At 32.2% G+C, this 20,794-nt stretch overlaps 1 protein-coding gene and 1 long non-coding RNA gene across 4 annotated transcripts in view; one reads left to right on the top strand and one right to left on the bottom strand.

Annotated features, from left to right (window-relative positions):
* Positions 1 to 20,569, bottom strand: part of LOC106054324 (leucine-rich repeat and IQ domain-containing protein 1-like) — a 38,487-nt gene extending 17,918 nt beyond the window's left edge. The window contains exons 1-12 of one of the 3 annotated variants that reach the window (XM_056043529.1): positions 20,455 to 20,569; positions 18,627 to 18,812; positions 17,925 to 18,042; positions 16,296 to 16,393; positions 15,409 to 15,567; positions 14,955 to 15,078; positions 14,456 to 14,565; positions 13,641 to 13,832; positions 12,744 to 12,883; positions 11,911 to 12,042; positions 9,410 to 10,240; positions 8,476 to 8,614 (exon numbers count right to left, since the gene is read on the bottom strand). In XM_056043529.1, coding sequence (XP_055899504.1) covers positions 8,476 to 8,614; positions 9,410 to 10,240; positions 11,911 to 12,042; positions 12,744 to 12,883; positions 13,641 to 13,832; positions 14,456 to 14,565; positions 14,955 to 15,078; positions 15,409 to 15,567; positions 16,296 to 16,393; positions 17,925 to 18,042; positions 18,627 to 18,812 — 2,229 coding nt within the window. In that variant the 5' untranslated portion in view covers positions 20,455 to 20,569. Of the gene's footprint in view, positions 1 to 8,475; positions 8,615 to 9,409; positions 10,241 to 11,910; positions 12,043 to 12,743; positions 12,884 to 13,640; positions 13,833 to 14,455; positions 14,566 to 14,954; positions 15,079 to 15,408; positions 15,568 to 16,295; positions 16,394 to 17,924; positions 18,043 to 18,626; positions 18,813 to 20,092; positions 20,261 to 20,454 lie in introns of those variants that run through there. The other 2 variants (XM_056043531.1, XM_056043530.1) reach the window with 2 other exon arrangements.
* Positions 58 to 8,153, top strand: LOC129928631 (uncharacterized). The gene is made up of 2 exons (XR_008780083.1): positions 58 to 2,331; positions 7,661 to 8,153. It is a non-coding gene; the product is annotated as an uncharacterized LOC129928631 (long non-coding RNA).
* Positions 20,570 to 20,794: the final 225 nt, after the last annotated feature.

Below are 20,794 nucleotides of genomic sequence, written 5' to 3'. Positions count from 1 at the left end.
AAAGTTCAAAGTGCAACCTGGCCATGCAGCCATCTAGCCTTAAATGGTGATAGCTGTTAGACACCTTATTTATATAGGTTAGTTATTTTAGTTATTTAGCGACGCACCATAGTAGACGCATATTGAACGGGACTAGTGACGTTTGGGATATGTTGGGTTAGAGACCGGAAAATCAGTTAGCGATAGAACACTCCAGGGTAACGACGTGTTTAGTGACAGAGACTTCTACTGTGGCCTTTTATCATAATAAATATATATTAACTTGTTCATCATCGTTGACTACATCTCTTCACCTGTTACAATTGATGTGCCAGTTCTTGTTTGTGTTGTTGGTCAACTACACGTAATACACCCGAACAATTACACCCAAACGATTGCAGAGTAATTGGTTGACTTCAAGACAGCCTGAACTAGCAACATCACAGTGGCGACCCCGAACCTCGAAGCCGGACCCCTGTTGAAGCCGAACATCGAACCGGACCTCGAAGCAGAACGTTTACTCAGGTGAGGGTCGTGCACTCGAAGATATAAGATTTCATCGGAGTACGGCTGAACACAGCAGTATCACAGAGTGACTTTGTTCTAGATCTACAAGCAGTCGTCGCCTGTTTGATCGCACGTTCAACGAGCCGTTAACTCAGGGTGACCTTCGTCAGGACCGTAATCATCGCAACGTCTGGTCTGCTTAACCAGTATATTATCAAAGCCTGATCTTCATATGCTGAATCGACCTACAACCAGAGAAACCGTTCATTCATAACGGGTGAGAGATCGTTAGTGAACCTGTTGGACATATTTTTTTCTTCGTCATAGGAGCCACATTGAGTATCAAGTTTTACCTCGTCAGTTTCGAGAAGGACAGTTTGCCCGCTGTCAGAAGTATTGTGAGTACTACAAGTTTGGTAGCTAACTAAATCGAAATCGCTCTGTCGTCTTACCCTTGGAGAGATTCTTGTGGAGCAGTTTGCTCATTGAACCGGTTGCTTGCCACGTTTATAACGGTCACTGTGTTTAACCTTTGGAAGGTTAGTGAAGTAATCTTTATCAGTACTGAACATTGATCTATCTAGTATTCGTCGGTCTAGACCATACCTAGACTTGTTAGCAGTGAAGTTGTGGAAACAGCTACATCCACTTAATTTCGTTGAAAACCGTTAGTCGTATAACGGAACGTCGTCGGAGGTGACCTTGGTCTCACCTAGTCTACATTGGACAGTTTGGTCTAGTGAAGCAGAGTACAACAGCAAACTTCGTCGTACTACCAGAGTAGCAGCAGAAGCAGTGAACTATTTTAGAGAACCGTTATTCGTCAGCCCAGATCAAGTCATCGTCGAGAAAGTCGTTATTCGTCAGCCCAGATCAAGTCATCGTCAAGAAAGCCGTTATTCGTCAGCCCAGATCAAGTCATCGTCAAGAAATTCGTTATTCGTCAGTCGTCCAGATCAAGTTGCCGTCAAGAGACTGTTATTTGTCAGTAGTCATCTACACAAGTCAAGTCATCGCCAGAAGAACCGTTAACCTATTCGTCAGTAACTGTGTACACAAAGTCGTCGGAACTACACATACGGTCATCAACAGTCGTCGAAGAAACTGGAACATTTTGCTGTGGCATATCAGGACATCTGTGGCATTACGTGGGATACTGGTAGCACCGGAGAACAGAGTCAGAACTGGAAGAGAGGCAGTGGAATTTGTTGTGATCTAACATATTCGGGAGTCCGAACAAAGGGATCTTTCTTATCAAAAGCTAAGTGCCATTTTTCTTATTAGTATATGTTTAGATTGCCCTTAGAAATAGATTTTGTCTAAATTTGGTACGTTAGCCTGAGTAAAATCAGGTGGTGCGCCTTAAAACCCGTCGGGGTAGAAGACGTAATTTAGATGAAAAGCTATATTATACGTTTAGGGTTGTAATTTGTTTTGTTTGTGTAAACGTCATATCCGTTGTTGCCTGGTTACTTCGTGACGTTATCATTGTGTGCCATATTGTCACATCCCAACCCATAGTGATAGTCTCATTTAATTATTTCATTTGTTTATATTATTTTAAATTATTTATTTTTATTAATTTAATTAGATCTGTAATTTTTTTCACTTAATGATAGAAAGTGCGGGTAGGATTCTTTTACTGTGAATCAGACTAAAATAATTTTAGTTTGAGCGGTTAAAATCAAATATGATTTTGCCATGAGAATAATGCCGAAACTGGCTATGTAGTCAAACACTATCGTCTGGCTAAATTTAGATCTGCAAATTGTTGTACATCTCTTTGGTACAATTTAATCATCTAGACTCTAATTTGAAATATTATTAATTGAAAAATGAATGAAGGTAGTACATTCTAGATATATGTATCTTGTTGAAGATATATTTGACATTGTATACACATATTTGTTTCGTATGGTTAAATAGAACCATAATCTAATCTAGATCTAGACTCTAGACAGTCTTTGAATTTACTCTAAACACTTCACTGTGACTTCAGTCATACCAGATTTTAAAATTGATCATAGTTATTCATACTAGATCTAAAAGTCATAGTGCTCTTGATAACTATAGATCTAAATAGTATTATTATACATACTATAATATACTAGATTTAAATTTGTGTGTAATACTGGACCTAATATACAGATTTGAATATAACCATAATAACTCAGACTAGATTTACACATTTACTAAATCTATAGATAGAGACATAACACTTAAAACTGGTATAAAAGTGTGTAAAAACTTTTAAAGTATAGCCATAACCAATATAGGCTAAGTAAAAATATATATAAAATATAAAACACAATGGCTACATCATCATATGTGGACCTTAAGGAGGTTAAGGAAACAGCTATGCAGGATGGAAAGGCCATGGAGTTAAAAGGAAAAGACTTAGCCGCTTATGTACAGCAAGTTGTGAGGGAAGAAATGGAACGTCAAGATAAAATAAGAAGGGAAAAAGAAGAGATAGAAAGACAAGAAGAACATCAAAGACAAGAGATAGAGAGGCAAGAAAGGATCAGAAAGGAAGAATATGAAAAGCAAAAAGAAGACCAAGAAAGGCAGAGAGAGCATGAAGCTAAAATGGAGAAGATGAGATTGGACGCAGCACAAGCCAGAGCCCAAACTGAACAAAGAAATAACACAAATAACTCAAATAATTATACCACTCAAAGAGACAACCCTAATTCACAGACATGGCTAAAGAGAAAGATACAAAGTTTTGATGAACAGAAGGATGACATTGGTGATTTCCTGAAAAGATATGAGGCAAAAATGTCTACATTTAATATGCCTGAAGAAGAATGGTCTGAAATACTGATAGACTTTGTTCATGGTCAAGCTCTAACAATATGCCAAAATCATGACCATCATATTGATGATAGCTATCAAGTTTTAAAAAGAGAATTATTGAATGCATATGGTCATAATGCTACAACTTTTAGAAAGAAATATTTTGACAATATACCATCATTAGGAATAGAACCCCAAACTACCATTAATATGGAAAAGGATTTTTTCAATAAGTGGGTAAAATTAGAAAAAGTGAATAACTCTTATGAAGGATTAAAAAATTTTATTCTAGTGGACAACTTTGTAAATAAATGTGATCCTCAGTTACAATCTTTTATTAGAGAAAGAAACCCAAAAACTATAGATGAAATAACAGAAATAATGAGAGTATACAAAAATGCCTATCCAAATAAACCATTTTCTGATAGGGATAAGAGCAAAGTAGATTTAATAGGATACACCAAAGAAAATGTTGATAGAAGTAGAAATAGAAACAGATCAAATAGTGGAAATAGAAAATATAGTGAAATAACCTGTTTTAAATGTCAAGGAAAAGGTCATATAGCAGCTAACTGTAGAAGAGGGAATAGTAGGTCTGGAAGTAGAAATAGATACAATGAACAAAATAACAGTAGATATAGGAGTAGAGATAGAAATGACAGGGAAAATTACAGAAATAGGAGTTACAGTAGGGAATACAAAAATAAAGGTACAGATAGGGTATATTTCATGGAAGGAAATAGGAACAATTTTGCAGTGTACCCAGGGTTTGTAGATAGAATTCCAGTGGAATTAATCAGAGATTCAGGTTGTAACACTTTGGCAGTAAAAACTAAATTTGTCAAACCTCATTGGTATAAAGGGTTTACTAAGAAAGTAGAATTAGCAGATGGCACTGTAAGGGAATTTAAAGCTATAAGGGTATACATTGAAACTCCATTTTTCACTGGTTATTGTGATGGCATTGCAATACCAGAAATGAGATATGATATGTTAGTAGGAAACATAAAAGGAGTTAAAGAATGTTCAAGAAAAGAATTAGAAGACTGGCAAAACAAATACAAAAACATAAGACAAAATCATGAAAACATAGAAACACAAAATATAACAAGTATGGTAATAACAAGATCAATGAATAAACAAGATGAGAAACAGGAAAATACAATAAATGTAATAAGTAATGATAAAGAAGAAGAAACCAGTAATGTAATACAAATAGAAAATACAGATGTTAAGGAAAGAGAGATAGAAAATGAAACACAAAATAGTCTTGAAACACAAATATCTCAAAGTGAAAAAGAAACAACACCCACATTTGCATTAGAACAAATGAATGACAATATTATTGGGAAAATTTATTCAAGAATATTAGATAAAAACAATAATAATCCAATGGAGAAATTTTGTATAGAGAATAAAATATTATTTAGACAAACAAGTAAGGATAACAAGAAAATAAAACAACTTGTCTTACCACAGAAATATTGGAAAGATGTTTTAATCATGACACATGATAATAATTTAGCAGCACATAGGGGAGTAAAGAAATGTTATAGGAATTTGTCAAAACAAGTATTTTGGCCCAAAATGAAAGCAACAATCAACAAATACATAAACTCATGTGACATATGTCAAAAGAGATCTAACAAAAGCCTAGTGAATAAAGCACCTATTCAAGAAATGGATGAACCTACAGCACCATTTCAGAAAGTATCTATTGATTTAATAGGTCCTTTAATTCAAACTGAAAATAATAACAAATACATTTTAACAGTAATAGACATGTTTAGTAGATATCCAGAGGCAATCCCATTATCAAATACAAGTGCAGAAAATATCATTAATGCCATAACTCAAAAAGTAATTACAAGACATGGTATACCTAAAATTATATTGAGTGATCAGGGATCTCAGTTTAAGTCAGAACAATTTAAGAAATGGACTAAACAATACAATATACAACACATATACTCTTCGGTTTACCACCCGGAGAGTAACGGTTTATGTGAACGATATGGTGGATCATTAAAAAGATCACTAACAAAAATAATTCAGAATAATCAGAACAAGTGGGATCATTACATTAACTATGTACTATTTGCTCATAGAAACAACATCCATGAAGCAACACAATTTTCACCATATGAAATAATACATGGAAGAAAACCCAGAGATGAATTAGATGTTTTTAAAGAAAATCTAATAGGCAATGAGAATAAATTAAATAATGACAGTGAAACAACAATCACAACAGAATTGAAAGAAATATGGACTCAAGCATATAACAACAATAAGAAGTACAAACAAAGTGCTCATGAGAATATAAATAAGAAAAGACAATTGATAACACTAGAAGTAGGAAACAATGTATTAATATTGATAAATGACCTGAAAAATAAAATTGGTAAACAATGGAAAGGTCCATTTAAGGTGATAAAACAAATTAGTGATGTGAATTATCAAATTGAAATAAATGGGAAAATTAAAACATATCACATAAATAATTTGAAACTGTATCATGATAGAGAAGATGAGTTGATACAAAACATTCAGGAGGAAATAGAAAATAAATTTTCAGAAAGAGAAGAATGCTTGATGATAATAACAAATGAAAATCATAATGAAAATGATATTAAGGAAATACCTGTAATAGAAACAAAAGAGAATCAAACTTGGCAAAAGATTAATCTTAATAATCTAACTAAGGAAAAGTCAAAAGATATAACTAAAATAATACAGGAATACAAAGAAATTTTTTCCAGCATACCAGGAAAAACTAATATTATTAAACATGACATTAAAGTAACAGACTCAAAACCTATCAAGCTTAAGCCATATAGAATACCGCTACATTTACAAGACAAAGTAAAGAAAGAAATAGACAATTTACTAGAATCAGGTATAATTGAACCATCAACATCTCCTTATGCTTCACCAATTGTGATAGCCAAAAAGAAGAATGGAGATATAAGGTTATGTATTGATTATAGGAAACTTAACAACATCACAGAATTTGACCCATATCCAATGCCAAATATAGAGGATATTTTACATAAATTAAATGGAGCAAAATTTTTTACTAAATTAGATTTAACTAAAGGTTATTGGCAAATACCTTTAACAGAAAATGCAAAACCTTACACAGCATTTGTAACACCATATGGTATTTTTCAATGGAATTATATGAGTTTTGGATTAGTAAATGCACCTGCCACATTTAATAGAATGATGAACATGATAATTGGAAACAAAGAAAATGTTATTTGCTATTTGGATGACATATGTATTTTTAATAATAGTTGGGAGGAACATTTGGTAGATGTAAAAGAAGTATTCAAAATAATAAAAGAAAGTGGACTTACAATTCAAGCAGAAAAAGTAGAAATAGGATTGGAGGAAATAATTTTCTTAGGACATAAAGTAAATAACAACATGATTAGCCCTATTGAAGATAACATAAAGAAAGTACTTAATATTGAAATACCTACAACAAAAAGACAAATTAAAAGCATATTAGGAATAGTAAATTATTACAGAAAGTTTATAAAAAACTTAGCAGAAATAGTGAATCCACTAAATGACTTACTTAAAAAAGGAAAACCTCAAAAAGTAGTTTGTAATGAGGAATGTGTGAAAGCTATTGACAGAATTAAAGATGTTTTTAGTCATGAACTAATATTAAGACTACCTGATAAAGACAAAATATTTTATGTCACAACTGATGCATCTGGTAATGCTATTGGTGGTTGTTTAATGCAGAACTATGATAACTTACATCCTATATTATATGTAAGTAGAAAATTGTCAGAGGCAGAGAAAAAATATAGTGTCATTGAAAGAGAAGCCTTAGCTGTAATATGGGTAATTACTAAGCTAGAGAGTTATTTAATAGGAAGGAAATTCATATTATTAACTGATCATAAACCTATTCAATATATACAGCAAAAGAGCATGAAAAACAGTCGTGTTTATAGATGGTTCTTAGCACTACAGGAGTATAAATTTGAAGTGAAAGCTATTAGTGGATCTGTGAATATTGTAGCTGATTTATTGTCTAGAATGACATTGAAGTGAAACAATTTTGTAAATAAACTATGATTATATTGAGTATGTAATATATATTAATATATTGACACCATTTATATGTTATGGAAAAGGGAGATAAGTAAAGTTGATGTTAAGCATTTAAAAGTAAGTATGGATATTTTTTTTTTGTGTGAATCATTTCATATATCATTGACGAAAGTTAGTTCTATGGAAAAGGGTGAGTATAAAAGAAAAATGGACAAAAGCGTATAAAAGGGTGGTAAGAAAAAATGTATTGAATGTGTAAATAAAGTCTGTAATTGTTTTTTGAAATATTGTATTTTATCAGATTACTGCCAGTAAAGAACATTTGAGATGTGTAGGACATGCCCATAAGATGCCACATTTTCCTCCATGATGAACTGTGTACCAATGAAGATGATTCTGGAATGTTATGAACTGTTATGAACATTGACATGAATATGAGGAACTGTCAAGATGAAGATGTCAAGATGAAGAGATCAAGATTTTATGTTTGTGGTCTTCCCCTTAAATTGAAAATGCCCTTGTAAGACTTGACAGTAGTGGAAAAATATTGACATATTTTTTTTTCAAGGGGGGGAGGAATCTGTTAGACACCTTATTTATATAGGTTAGTTATTTTAGTTATTTAGCGACGCACCATAGTAGACGCATATTGAACGGGACTAGTGACGTTTGGGATATGTTGGGTTAGAGACCGGAAAATCAGTTAGCGATAGAACACTCCAGGGTAACGACGTGTTTAGTGACAGAGACTTCTACTGTGGCCTTTTATCATAATAAATATATATTAACTTGTTCATCATCGTTGACTACATCTCTTCACCTGTTACAATTGATGTGCCAGTTCTTGTTTGTGTTGTTGGTCAACTACACGTAATACACCCGAACAATTACACCCAAACGATTGCAGAGTAATTGGTTGACTTCAAGACAGCCTGAACTAGCAACATCACATAGCTTACAAAGTTAACTTTTTTGTTCATCTATGTTCACTTGAAATCTTTTTCAAAAACCTCTTAGAAATAGTGAATCATTTAATGTCATAACAACCTTCACTCCTTCAGAAGTATAAATCAAATACTCCATGAGAAATGTGTAACAGCATGACATGGAACTGACCTGTCTCAGGGTCTCAGCATGGGCAGCAGACAAGACTACAGCCTCTGCAACTGGTGGGAACTTTTTCTTAGCTGAGGCAGGTCTCTTCTGCACTTTCTGTGTGGACTGTACAAGCTTCCATGGCTCATTGCTCACTTTACTGTAGAGAATAGAAAGAGATTCAATAATGCAATGATTTCTGAGGGTTATTTAGATCAAGCCAGTTGTTGTTTTTTTTTTTTGGCAACTTTTTACTTACTCAAACCAACAATTTACAAAAATTGTAAATAGATTAAAAGTATTTACTAAAAGAAAAGTATTACTATTTTCTTTAAATATCTTATCTCATTTTGAATGCTGTCTACAGCCTTAAGATTTAGATAATGAAATTCAAGACACTATAGAAATTCATGTTCCACAGTAGACTTACTTTTGTAGACTTACTTTTGTAGACTTACTTTTGTAGACTTACTTTTGTAGACTTACTTTTGTAGACTTACAATCAATACATGGGGGAAGGAGAGTGGTGGCCAAGTGGTAAAGCACTTACCTTTTAAACTGAGAGTTCTTGAATTTAAATCCCAGCGAATACCTATTATTAGTATGCCCAATTCTACCCGACGTTGAGGAAATAAAGGCAGTTAAGTTGTGCTAGACACATGGCACCTTCGTTGACCCTTAGCAATAGTAACAGATGAGCTTTACAACAGCTGAGTTCATAGATAGCAAAGTTTATAAAGGGGTAACTTTACCTACTTTTAAATGGGGGGGGGGGGGGGGTTTCCACCAAAATTAAAGAGCATAACCGGGGACCTGTATGGGTGGACTATAACTTATTATAACATATTAAATAAAACAACTCATTTCTCATTTAAATATGTTCTACCTTTGAGGCACCCCATGTTGTGTGCAGCAAATAAAACTAAGTTCTATGTATTAGATGTGAAGAATTTACCTCCATGGGATACAAGATTTCATCCATGACACTCTCAGAGTTTCAATAGGGTCTGGCTGAGACGGTACAAAAGCTACGGTTGGTACAAGCACATCTGAAGGAGCAAGGGACTTAATTGTAGCTGACTGCACTGGATCTGGGGCAGGTGACCAAGAAGCGGCAGGGGCATTTGGAGGTGGACATGAAGGTGGATGAGGTCTCAGGTTTGTAGTCACTGTAATTCTAGGAGACACATCCTCTCCTGTATTTGACAGACTATTGTTGTTATTTGAATTCAGATTTAGGTCAATAGAAGCTTCGATCTCTTTTGATTTTATCATTTCATCTTCAGCAGCTATACTGCCATTGTTAATCTCAATTTCCAAACTTTCTTTTTCTTCTTCCATTGTTCTCTTCTCTTCTTCTTGTAGTTTTCTTTGTTCTTCTTCTAGTTTAATTTTCTCTTCTTTTCTCTGCCTTTCAGCTTCTTCTTTCAATTTCTTTTCTTCCTCTTTCTTCTTCTTTTCCTCTTCTTTCTTTCTTTTCTCTTCCTCTTTCCTTATTCTCTCTTCTTCTTTCAAACGTCTCTTCTCTTCCTCTTGCTTCTTTTTCTCTTCCAGCTTCCTCTGCTTTTCTTCTTCCTTGCGCAGCCTCTCTTCTTCCTTCTTTTTCTCTTCTTCCCTTTTCTTTCTTTCCTCTTCAAGCTTCTCCTGCTCCTTTATTCTTTCTGCCTCTTTTCTTTCCTCCTCTGCGACCCTCTTTTCCTCTTCCAGCCTTTTCAGTTCTAGCTGCTTCTGTTGCTCTAGTTCCTCTTTCCTTTTCTTTTCTTCTATTTCTTCTGCTTCTTTCTTCCTGATAATAAAATTAAAAAAAAAAGTTAAGCTGTTAGCAAAAAGTAGTAAATATGAAGTCAAACTGTTCATGAAACAGGAAATTGTAGAGATTGTCAAATTCAACATAAATTTCAAATGGCTTGAATCCAATCACTTAAAACTCAATGTGTTATGATGACATACAGATTTCTTGATTGATGGGACCTAGATAACTGTGAAGATTGCTCACCTGATGTTTGGTACAAGAAAATATATAGTTCAGTATGTCCTTTTAAAGAGATTTCACTGACCTATATCTACAAAATTAGAACTCATTTAAAATAAAATAATTAGGTAAATGTTTTCTGGCTCTAAATTTAGAGCACGTGTTGGAAAGTAAGTTGTAATAAGAATGATTTCAAACAGTTTTATTGAGAAATCGTGCGGTTTCCGCGCTGGACTGTCGTTCTGACTTATCGACTGATGAGGGTTCAAACCCTGCCCACTCCCATCCCCCATCGTCCTGCGGGAGGTTTGGACTAGGAAGTAAACTATCTTCAACTCTGAAGAAACATCCGAAACATGTAAAACATTTTACAAACAACAAACAAAGTAAAATATTTGGCAAAAAATGTCAACAAATAAAGGAAACAGCTCAGAAAAAAACATCACACATTTCACATCATCTTGCTTACAAGTAAAAAGAATTTCACTCTCTTCGAAGCCAATCAGTAGAACGCTGTCACACTTCTTCTTCATAAAACTAAGATTCAACTTTTAAAAGCTGTTTTTTAAGAAATGCTGATGTTAATATTCTAATTTTAAATATAGTTCATTTAGAATTTGTTCCCAATATTGTTTTCCTGGTGGTCCAGAAACAAATGTTGCCCTAGGCAGCAAAGCAGAAGAAGTGTTCTAAAAATACTTTTTTTTTAAATATCCACTTTTAAATTTGCATAAACATTTCTTAATTGAATTAATATGTAAAGGAATGAAACATTGGGTGAGGTTTTTTCTACCGACTCTAGATGATGAGATAAAAAAGGCAGTTTTAGAAGAAAAAAGTTTATATAAAAAAAAACAATTTAATTAGCTCATACAAGCTTGCAATTTTAAAATTATATGTAATATCAATCTAACTCTCCTAAATGTAAATGAATAGTTTCCGTTATTTTGCTGGTAGATGGTTATGATTATTGAGATCATAATTTAAATTGTTATCATGTTATCATTCTTCTTCTAGCCAGCTTTTGCTGTTGAGCTGTGTGCTCTTTTGCAGACTGTGCCAAGGAAAAATAGTATCATAAGTTGGACAATAATGTGTGTACTTGATGACCAATCGATGATCATGAAGCAACAATTTATACATCTGGTTATAATAATAATAATAATAATAATAATCTTTATTATCCGTATAGAAATTTGTCTTACATTTTGTGCAATACACCAAACATTCTTCCAGATTGAAGTGATTATGAGGTGTGATTGAAATATAAATTTATTGACAAAACAGATAAGCTGAAATGTGTTTTTACAAAAGTCTGTATTAGAAGCTTTCAATGATTTTTAGAATGAAAATTTAACATTACATTATAAAACATGAGCTTGTATACATTAAAGTGAAAATGTAAATATATGTAAATATATATTATAGGTGAAGTAAAATTTGAAATAAAAAGGTTTTTATAGGAAGCTGGTAATGTTACTTACTTCCTAGCTTGCTCAGCTTGATACTTTCTCTCATACTCGACTTCCATCACTCGGATGTTAAATCTTTCCTGTTTTCTTACAGCTTTCAGCTCTTCATATTTGTGTATTGTCTCGGAGTTCAATTTCCTGGCTCTATAAAACAAGTAGAGAAATAAATATTTTTACATTTGTAAATAAATATTTATACATTTTTAAATAAATATTTATACATTTGTAAAGGGAAGGAAATATGTTCATGTGATCACCTAGATCAGTGTTTCCCAAACATTTCCTTAATGGAACACTTCGCACATTCTGATTATTTAGTGGAACAATCTTATTATTTTTAAGAGAGATTAAGATATGCAATGGCCTACTATGTTAATTTTTCCAGTAGTTTGTGGAACACCTATTTAGGCCTTGTGGAATACTAGGGTTCCGCGGAACACAGTTTGAGAAACACTGAGCTAGATCAACATTATATAGCCATTAGAAAAAAAATAATCAGAAAAAACTAACCGGAAGCAACCTTCTTTAGCTATATGTTAAACAGGTATAAAAACATGAGAAAAATATTCTTGAAGGTTAGGTAGATGATAGATAAGATGAGAGTAGAATAATATTGATATCAAGGCTTGATTTACAGTGCAGGCAAACAGAGAACAGCAAAAAGTTTCCAAACAGATGGTGTTACTTTGTAAAAGAGTTATCAGTGAGACTGAAAGAAATTATGGGATTCAAAACATTTTTTCATAATGGTGTTATCAGTCCTAAATGTTTTCAAATGTTTGGCTTGGCACTTTATTTTATTTTTTTTCGGACCGCCTTTAAAAAACAAATACAACAGCACTAACCTATATCCTCGATACATTTTCTGTATATGCATAGCTGCCTTTCTCTTTGTTTCCTCAAGGGAAAGCATCCAGTGAGTTCGAATAGCTTCATAATGAGTCCTCTCCGTCTCCAAGTCATTTGTTAACTGTTCTATTTGAGTCTAAAATTGCAAGACACATGCAAGTATAAATGTATACTTAGAACAAAACATCAGAAGAAAATAATAACATGATATTATCGCTATTGCTGTCAATCAAAACAAGAACGGAGCGGTACAAAAACTTGTTCGTACCTCATTCGGTCAGACTCTATCACCGCCACTCATTGATCAGGAAACATGAAAAGGACCAAGATATCTGTGTGTAGTCACTGAATGAACTCTTTATGTTGTGTCTGTTGTATGTATGTGTATTTTTCTGTTGTGTTGTCTTTATATGAGAAAAGAGTCCTTGTAATCACAACAAATTTCCATAAGGATCAATAAAGCAGTCTTAGTCTTATTATTTCCCAACATAGAAGAATCAGAATATAAAACACTTTCAAATGTGAATATATAGTTGAAAAATATGAAAGTTTATTTTATTGTAGAGAGCCATATAAACAATTGAAAGATATAATAATGGCCTTCATAACACTGTTATAAATTACAACATTTAAAACAAAATTTAATGTTGAACAGATCCAGTGGTTCATTTAAAAAAAAAATGTACAGTAATTGGAGCCCATAGTTTTTTGTCTAAATTATACTTTTGGTGATCAATGTGAATAGTTGTGTTGTTAGAGAGAAGCTTTAGAGAAGATCATCGAAACTGCTTTCATACAGTGAGGTAGAATTTCTAAACATACAAAATTGACTACATTTCTAACAATTTTTAAATTATTTTGGTTTAACATAAAACATAGACTAAATCTGTCACCTGGTGATGGAGGAGCTCTTCTTTGAATTTGTTGTCCAAAAGTTTAAGTTCTTCCTCAAGTGCTTCATCCCTCTCTTTATTTCTCTCCAACAAAACTGTTTGCTCCAAGTCAATCTTCTGCTGCAATATTTTCTTCCTCTCCTCTTCCTCCATGAGTTGCCTCTCTTCTTGAAGCCTGTGGTTCTCAATGGACTGAATAAAAATTTTAACTTGTTAAATCACAAAACTAAAGTCTACATGCCTAAAAGAAGGTTATAACCATCAACAACAACAATAATAGAGAAAACTAAAAAGAGCTGAGTAGTTCGTCATCATTTAAAAGTGATTTTATGGGTAAATTGATAGTTAGATTGAAATGTTAGCAAATGTTTTTAAAATAATTGCAATGTAAACTAGTAAATTGAACAGCTCCTAAAGATCAAGGATGTTCCACTGTTTATGTTCCAACCAATTAATGAGGGTGGCAAGCAGTTTTCACAATCACCATTATATACCTCCATTAGAGCTGTGAGGACTCAAGGAGTCTAAAAAGTCTGGATTAAAACTAGAGATTCTCATCTTGATAGCCAAATACTAAATTACTTGGCCTGTATACCCCTAATCTAAATGAATGTTAACTTGTATTGTCATTTATTCAATGCAAAACAAAAATCATAAAAACACGACATTTAACTTCATGTCAATTCCAGCTATTTGTCCTCGGTGATTCCCATCACAAAACCTGCTAAGAATTCTGGATGATTTTTTGGTATGATTATCAAAATGTAAAAAGAAAATAAAACAGTAAAAACAAAGTAAAAAAGGAATCAACTTACATGTAAAAGTATCCGTTGTCTGGAGTGGAAAGATTCTTCTGTTTTTCTGAGTTGATCTTGTATAAATTCTTTCATACATGACAGTGCATTCATTGAAACAAGCTGACCACCTGTAAAAATTACATTGTTCACTAGTAAACCCTGACTTTTGGTTATAAAGTTAGTGACTAAAATCTCCTTAAAGACTTAAAGATTAATTGGGAAATAAAGTTTAGTTTTGTAACGGTATTTTAGGTAGCTGTGTTCATTTTCTTCTTTCTTCAAGTTTTGAAGACTTTGAAATATTCTCAAATATAAAACCTGGCATACATTTTTTTTTAAATTGGTTTTGTATAGTGCATTATTCATGTTAAAGCATGCTTAGTAAGCCATTGTCTGTTTTGGTCAAATTACTTTTGTGAACATTATATATTTTTATTTTTTTTATTTTCCAAAAACAATTAAGAAATTAAGAAACTGTGAGATTAAAGTATCATTATGATATCAAAATTTTACAAACCTCTTTGATCACTTGACACAAAGCCATATTTATTTTGATAGTTAGTGACAGCATCCGTGCTTGCCAATGGAATCAAGCCAGTGTCACTGTTCGACTGATTGACCCCTGTTTCATCTTTAGATGCCTGCAACATATTTTGAAGATGAATATATTAGTATTCTGCTTTAAATAAAAGCATTACTTCTAATATAATACAAAACATACAACTACATTACTAATCAGATAAAAAAAATATAATAATAATAAGTTTTTAAACATATACAATTTTTTTCATTTACATATGAATTTTATAATACATATTTGAAGATATTAGTTAGTCTTCTTATAAGTTAGTCTTTGACCCCAATTATTACCCCATACTGAGAGTGAACTTTTTTTTTTATGAGTTAACTATCAATTTGTTATTTTAATGTCTTTGATGTGCTTTTTCATGTATTTTTATGGACACACTTACTTCTATTGCAAGAAGTGAATCCATGTCATGAGTTACACACAGGGTGTCTTCTATCCCAGCTCGTAGGTCTTCCATTTCTTTCTGAAACCTAATAAACTCATCATATTCTTGTATCAGCTTGTCCTCTGTAAATTCTTCTTCTGAAACTTCTTTTAGTACCTGTTGTCCAAAGATAGAGATCATTATGAGATGAATTAAGTGCAATGAAGAAGTGGGAAAAATACCTAAATATATTACAAGTTTTTTTTCTCCAGATATAAAATTCATAAAGATAGACTAACTGAAACTATCCCACTTATGTTATGGAAAAGAAAAGTATTCTGGGGTTTTGCACTTTCCCAAACCAATAAGTTATGCTTCCATTATCTTAGCATATCATAACATTGTCTCATTGAGTATTAAGTATCATTTAGGAGACCAGCTGGGGGAAATAGAAAATTATTCGGGTAGTGGTAAACTCTTATTCTAAAGGGAAGAAAAAAGCTTATAAATAAAAAGCTACTGCAAAGGTTAATTGAAAAAAAGCTAAATTTAAGAAGCACTGATCTGACAAAAATAATTATTACACTTCCATGATTCTTTTCTATCTTATATAACAATCTTGTTTGTTCAAAAATGTTGATATACAATATCTACACCCTTCATAAGCATTACAACTAATCTTGCAAAAACCACTACGAAAAGCCATAAAGAGATAGAGTTAGAAAAACACTTCAATCCAATCTCGCACATAACAAAAGAACATTTGCTTACCCTAACTAGTAAAAGCATAAGGATAAAATAAATAAGATAAACTGATCTAAAGATTTAAGAGAGAAAATATAGAGCTAGTTCCAGAAATCAGCTTGTTCTAGGATATGATATGATATTTTGGATTTTTGGCAGACCTTTTGAGTGAATTCTTCCACAGTCATTCCTGCCTCGGCAGCTGCATCTTGTAACATTTTCATATCATCATACGCAACAATAGCATTGCTTTTGTCACCTGTAAAAATATAAAATGTCATTTTGTAAATGAGCAAGCTTCTTTAACTAATGGACTTCCAATGGATAATTGGTTGGTAGTGCTGTATGCTTTTTTAGATTGCTGACATAAATCAGCATTGTTTATGTTCTAATTTTGGCGACGCAGTATACCAGAGGAAGCCGACTGGACCGGAAAGAGCTGGGAAGCCATCACAAAACTAGCAAGAGACCCTAGACAGTGGTCTGTTTTTTGCTGAGGCCCTATGTTCCATGAGGAACTCAAAGGAAAGATGATGATGAATGTTCTACTTTTGACTTCTCATTACATCCTGCAGGCAGTTTGGGAGCATAATGAAGTAATCTTTATAACTAGATAGATTGTCTCTCACATCAGTCTAAACACTTTCTCATTACACCCAGCAGGCAGTTTGGGAGTACTAGACAGAGAGTCTATCACATTAGTGTAAACACTTTATCATTGGCCATTGATTACCTGATATTAACATAACTTCAATTGTATTTAGTTTTGTACATATTTATAGTAAGAGGGAGATCTGTAGCATGCTTTTAAAGCTCTTAGAGAAAGACCTTGTGGAATGTTTACTCAGGAGATAACTGTCCACTCACAAAAATTCTTTTGTGGACAATAGTATAGACAGCCACATAGTATATTTACAAATGACTTCTACTTCAGCAGTCCTATAAACTAAATGGATTGTAACATTTTATAAAGCTTATACCCATTCACTTTGTCTGTCTGTCTGGTACAATTTTTTGTACATGTTATTTCTCCCACAGCCATTCTTGGATCAAGATGAATCTTTACACAATTATTTGTTGTACCTAGCAAAACATGAAAAATAAAAAAAAAAGTAATTACTTAATTAATTATTGGTAATTAATTATTTTGTTTGGTATCGAACAAGAAAAATAAAAGCTAATTAAAAATAAAATTATTTTTTTTGGCTGTATATATGAATATGTATGAACATGTAGTTATTCCTTTATTAAGTTTTCTACGTGTTATTTCTCCACTTCCTATTCTCTGATCAAGTTAAAAGTTTGGATTATTATTCATAGTCAATAGTAATACATGAATCAATAAAAATTAAATTAAACAATTAGTTAATCATTATGTTTTGGAAACTAAAAGTCCAGACTAGCTAATTTGCCCTTTTGCAGCATCCCCAGAGAATGCTGACCATGTCCTTTACAACCACATACTTTATCAAGAGACATTAAGAAGACACTGGCCCCAAAAACCCTCCTTTAGAAGAAAAACTATACAGAGAAATGCCTGATTTGGAAATAACTGTGCAATTCATCTCAAATTACTGATCCGAGCCCTCTGACATGAAAACTGAGAACAATGAAGAAGAAGAACCAATTAGTGGTTATTAATTAATTTTGTTTTATATAGAAAAAGGAACCTATTTCATGCAGTATTGAGCTACAGAACAGAGAATTTTGTGTTTCTTCCCTTAGATAAGCATTGTTTTTTTTTTTCAAACAATTTTCTGTTTGTCTTTTTAATTCAACTATCTTCCTACCTGTTGGTTTACTCTCCGATTCTTTCAGTACTTCATCACACAGCAACAGTTCCTTCTCCAGCTGATTTGTTTGCTCTTCTAATTGATCAAGATAATCATTCAGCTCTGGTGGTATTTCCTGGATCAGAGATACATTTCTATATTTCTTATATTAGTGTTTCAAAATATAACATTTTTGACCTTATGTTAAAAAAAAAAAAAAAAAGCTTTGGAAATAAGATTGCAGTAGCATGATGAGTCAGTTTGAGCTTTGTCAAATAATTTGAAGCTAAAAAAGAAAAGATCAACTTTCTATAAAACCACTAGAAAAAGTGTATAAAAATAAAACAGCAGTTTAAATTGAAAATATAAAAATAATTTAAAGTATCTTCTAGCTTACACTTTTAGAGAGCACTGTTAACAAATAAAATGTAGGCTTGAGGCACTGTGATAACATTACAAACATAAACACAAGAGCTAAAATGACAAACTAATCTAAAAAAGTTTTAAACAGGAAGGTCTATATAATATTCCACAATATAAATAAATTAATTTCTTTCAAGAAAACTTGGTTGACTTCATAGCTATTTTATTAACACCTTCACATCATGGCTTTAATACCACTGATTCTGATAATCTCAAAGACATGAACACATCCTTTAAACATGTGGAACAGAGTTAATAAAAAAAATTATTATACAATAGTAATTTGTTGAAACCTACAAAATCAGCAGACGGATCCAAATCCTTTAAAATATCCATGTTTTGCAAAAGAATGTCAGGATTATCATCTGCATAATCATCAAAAGCATCATTCAAGTCAATGGCATGCAGCTCCTCTTCAAGACAAGCCTCTATAGAGGAATCAGCGCCAGCAGAGGAATGGATCATTTTGTCATGCAATGACATCTGTGAAATATTTTTTACAAATTAACTGTGATTAAAATATCAATCTAGTTGTTTAGACATCCCATTTTAGGAGATCATGGCCCTAACAAGTAGTGAAAAATTACTGATGTTTGAGTATAAAGATTTAGTATTTCTACGTTAGGTCCTGGAGTGTTTTGCGCGATTGACAGATTTCTAGTATAATAAAGTAGAATAACCAGGAAAAGTGGAGGTATTAGGTTATGCAAACTCTTACAGCACCCCTACAACGAAAGTTAAGGAACAGATGACAATGATGAAAGTAAAATACCCCTTTTAGACCTTGCGATCTATGTGGGAAGATGATGTAAAAATCATCTTGTTTCTATAGCCAATGATTGACGAGAGTGTCATGCACAATGCCAGCACAATGATCAACCAACTTTACTTTCCCAACTAATCTCAGGGTACCTGTTCAAGTATAGATCTAACTAAATAAATTTTATGTGTCCTTATAATTGGATTCGTAATTTTGTTAAAAAATGAACAAATCACTTGATTTTTAATTATTATAAAATATGATTATGTCTGTTAAATCTGGTCAACAATTAACTGAAGTGCTTTGAACTATCTTTTTATTTATTACTCATTCTATGAGGAAAGATGATCTAAAAATTATCTATTTAGGGGCCCATGCCAAGGGTCTATTTTTATGGCTGACAGTTTATGGATGTCAACTTCCACAACTTATGTTTAGCATACATTAGATCTAGAGCTAGTGCTCCTTCTCCCCTAGTCTAGTGCTATTAGAGAATGGAATGGGCATGGGTATTGCCTGAATGAATCAACAAGGACAAGCAAAGACTTAGCAGAGTTTTATTCATTGATTATGTGTACATGCATATAACTAGATCGGCACACAAAATGTGTAGGACTAATTTCTTTTCCTAAGTAACATCAATAATATATCTTATTATCAAACAGTGAAACATTAACATAAGACTAACTTGACCAACTTCAAGATAAATCATAAAGAAGACTCGTACTAATTTAAAATTAGATTAATTCTTTAACTTTTTTTTCACTTTAGTTTAGTCTTTAGTAAGTGCCATGTAGTCTAAATCATACTAAAAATGGTATCTGAACTAAGTTCAACTATTGTCTATCATATTCATATAATTCAATGTATTCATACTATCTCACATAGGCGTCATAGGGGGTAGTATCTGAAGACAGTGAATTGAGTGAAGTTTAATCATCTTATTTATACTTTATTAACTTTAAAGAGTCTATATCTAATCTAGATTAAAAAAAAAACTTACTAATTATAAAATCTAGATCTAAATCTTTTTATATAAACCCCAAAAATGTTATAATTAAATTTAAAGATACTACTTTAGACTATATATATTCTATCTAAATATTATGTGAACATTCTTTTCATGTGATTACATTGTTTACACTGTTGGTATGTAAAATGTTAAAACGTATAACCGGATCACAGAAGATAAAAAACACGAATTTTATAGAGATGCTAGACGAAACATAATATATTCGTATTTACAAATAGTTTTAAAAAAATAAAGTTTATAAAATATAATTAAAGATAGATATATAGACCTATCAGCATTAAAATATAGATCTAGACTAGATTTAGCAAATAGATTATTATTTTAAAATTTACTCTAAATTATGGATAGATTCATAGATCTAATTTATGGGTTTTATTCTTGAAAATGAAACATCCAAAATTAGACTCCATAGTCGGCATAGTATCGTATGGTCTTGTATCATGTGATACGAAGTGTGTATTGTCACATGACTAGAACTTGAGCTACCAATTTACCTAATTTAAAAATTCACCAACTTTAAGTTGCAGATAAAATCATAATTTAGAACATATTATGACAACGTTCTCTATAATATTATGTTTTTATGTCTTTCAGCTATATAGATCTACTAATATTATTTGCTAACAAAATTCAATATATGTAAACATCTTTATTGAATGATTGTAAACAATT

The sequence above is a fragment of the Biomphalaria glabrata genome, chromosome 10 (assembly GCF_947242115.1).
Source record: "Biomphalaria glabrata chromosome 10, xgBioGlab47.1, whole genome shotgun sequence".
NCBI classification, from domain to species: domain Eukaryota; kingdom Metazoa; phylum Mollusca; class Gastropoda; family Planorbidae; genus Biomphalaria; species Biomphalaria glabrata.
This window is presented reverse-complemented; position numbering and strand designations above follow the sequence as displayed.